General features: G+C 35.0%; 1 protein-coding gene across 1 annotated transcript in view; it reads left to right on the top strand.

The window, feature by feature from the left end:
- The window catches only part of LOC306927367 (uncharacterized protein), a gene marked incomplete at its 5' end in the record, with an annotated part of 8,006 nt that extends 7,015 nt beyond the window's left edge, over positions 1-991 (top strand). The window contains one exon of the mRNA XM_079507078.1: positions 856-991. Coding sequence (XP_079363204.1) covers positions 856-936 — 81 coding nt within the window. The 3' untranslated portion in view covers positions 937-991. The remainder of the gene's footprint in view (positions 1-855) is intronic.
- Between the last annotated feature and the right edge of the window lie 922 nt (positions 992-1,913).

The following is a 1,913-nucleotide window of genomic DNA, read 5'->3' as shown; positions in this document are numbered from 1 at the left end:
TACCACAGTGAGTGTAGCTATAATATTATTGTCACCTTCTTAAACTAATGGCCTAAGTAGGTTTTTCAGGAAAAAATTAATTCCAAAACAAAACTATATGACATTTATTAATCATTTCACCAAAAATGTGTATAACAATTTATGAATATGAACATACAAATAACACTTTCTGTCAGTTATATATAAGAGGATTACATTGAATTAAATTGAATTAAACCTGACTTAGGCCATTTACTTACAGACTTACTCCTGAGTCCTGACTTAGGCAATTTTGGCCTAAGTTACACTCTTGAGATATGACTCAAAGGACTTTTGCAATGTTGCCTCAAAATCCTCAAAAAATTATTTAGGTCATTATTTGAAGAAGGTGATGTTATAACTGCATGTGATGAGTACAATGGTACAGAATAGATATTAATGTAGGCCAGTGGTTCCCAAACTTAGACCCAAAAAAGACATTTGATGTCTCCCCGGGACTGAAAATAGCAGATTTTCAGCAATTTTGACTAAAACACAAGAATGTTTATTAATGGAATCTCTTTGATTAGTTTTTTTCATTATTCTTTTTTATGAAACTCTTTTGAAGATTTAGGGATTCTTTTTGTACTTTTGTATTTTAAATTTTTTGTAGTTGAAAATGTTGAAAATGTTTTGGGAAAAAAAGAAAGAAATTAGGAAACGTAATTGTAATTGCGACCCGTCCGTGACCCAAACATGGGCTGTTTTTTGAAAGTTGAAAAATAATTTGTTCACAATTCCTTCTTTACTTTGAAAGTGACTTTCTCAACACTGGCCTTGGTGTCATTAGAACAGGTCCTGATACTTTGTGTTCTGTTCTGTTTCATGTCTTCACAGAACACATCATATGTGTATCAGGAGGGGACTCACCACAACAACACAGCAGTGGTGGAAAAAGTACTCAAAGTTTTTACTTAAACTACTAAAAGTATCAATAGTATAGAAATTAGCCTCTACTCTGTTACAAGTAAAAGTCCAGAATTCAACATTTACTTCAGTAAAAGTACAAAAGGTAATGGCTTCAAAATGTACTAAAAAGTACCAAAAGTTAATTGTGCATTTAAAGTTTTCAAATGTGTAATAAATAATCCTTTGAAAATAGCAGATATACAAGCTCACTGACAATGTGCATATAAAAACTATAAACACAACTGATATGTTGTATTGTCCTGTTAATATGTGTGGTAAAGTATTCTAACCAATATCCTGACTTGAGTTGTCACAGCTGAATCCATTCAGAAGAGGAAAAGAAATACAGTAACGTATACGTAGAGCAAATGTACAGTACAGTCTGGACTACAAGTTTACATAAGGTGCACCTGTCACTACAAACAGCTTTATCTTTAGGATGGTACATGCGGTGGTATCCGTCAGGGTGTCATGTCAACACTCTGTGTTTGTACAGTCACAGCTCTCTGTGGTTGTGACTGATTCAAAACTCGCCGTCACAAAACAAACAGAAAACCCCCGGAACCATGCATGCAGAACCGCAGATCTGTCACTGCAAGAATAACATTCTTTACACACAGTGTAGCCTAAATGTGAGACCACAGAGGGAACTGCACAAACTGCACATATGATGGATATTCTCCCAAATCGTATTAAAATACCTCGAGCATGGGGAGTGTTTATTCGCTCTTTTTCAACTTCCAGATCCTTTTTATTACTGTATGTTGAAGGGCTGGTATGAAGGTTTCATTGGCTCTAAACTTTTATTGTTTTGCCTGACCCTATTCATTTCCACTACACTACTAGATGTGAACATTTTTGCTAAAGTTCCACATCTTTTCCCACTTTATTGCCTCCACTTTGTCTTGAATTTAGTCACCATTCCACAAGGGGGCGCTGCTGTACTGAGTATGTAAGATACAGTAGAATCCAATGATTGAGTGCAG

This window comes from Electrona antarctica (genome assembly GCF_951216825.1).
Source record: "Electrona antarctica genome assembly, chromosome: 7".
Taxonomy (NCBI): Eukaryota; Metazoa; Chordata; class Actinopteri; order Myctophiformes; family Myctophidae; genus Electrona; species Electrona antarctica.
The sequence above is the reverse complement of the archived record's forward strand: the minus strand, read 5'-3'. Positions and strand labels throughout refer to the sequence as shown.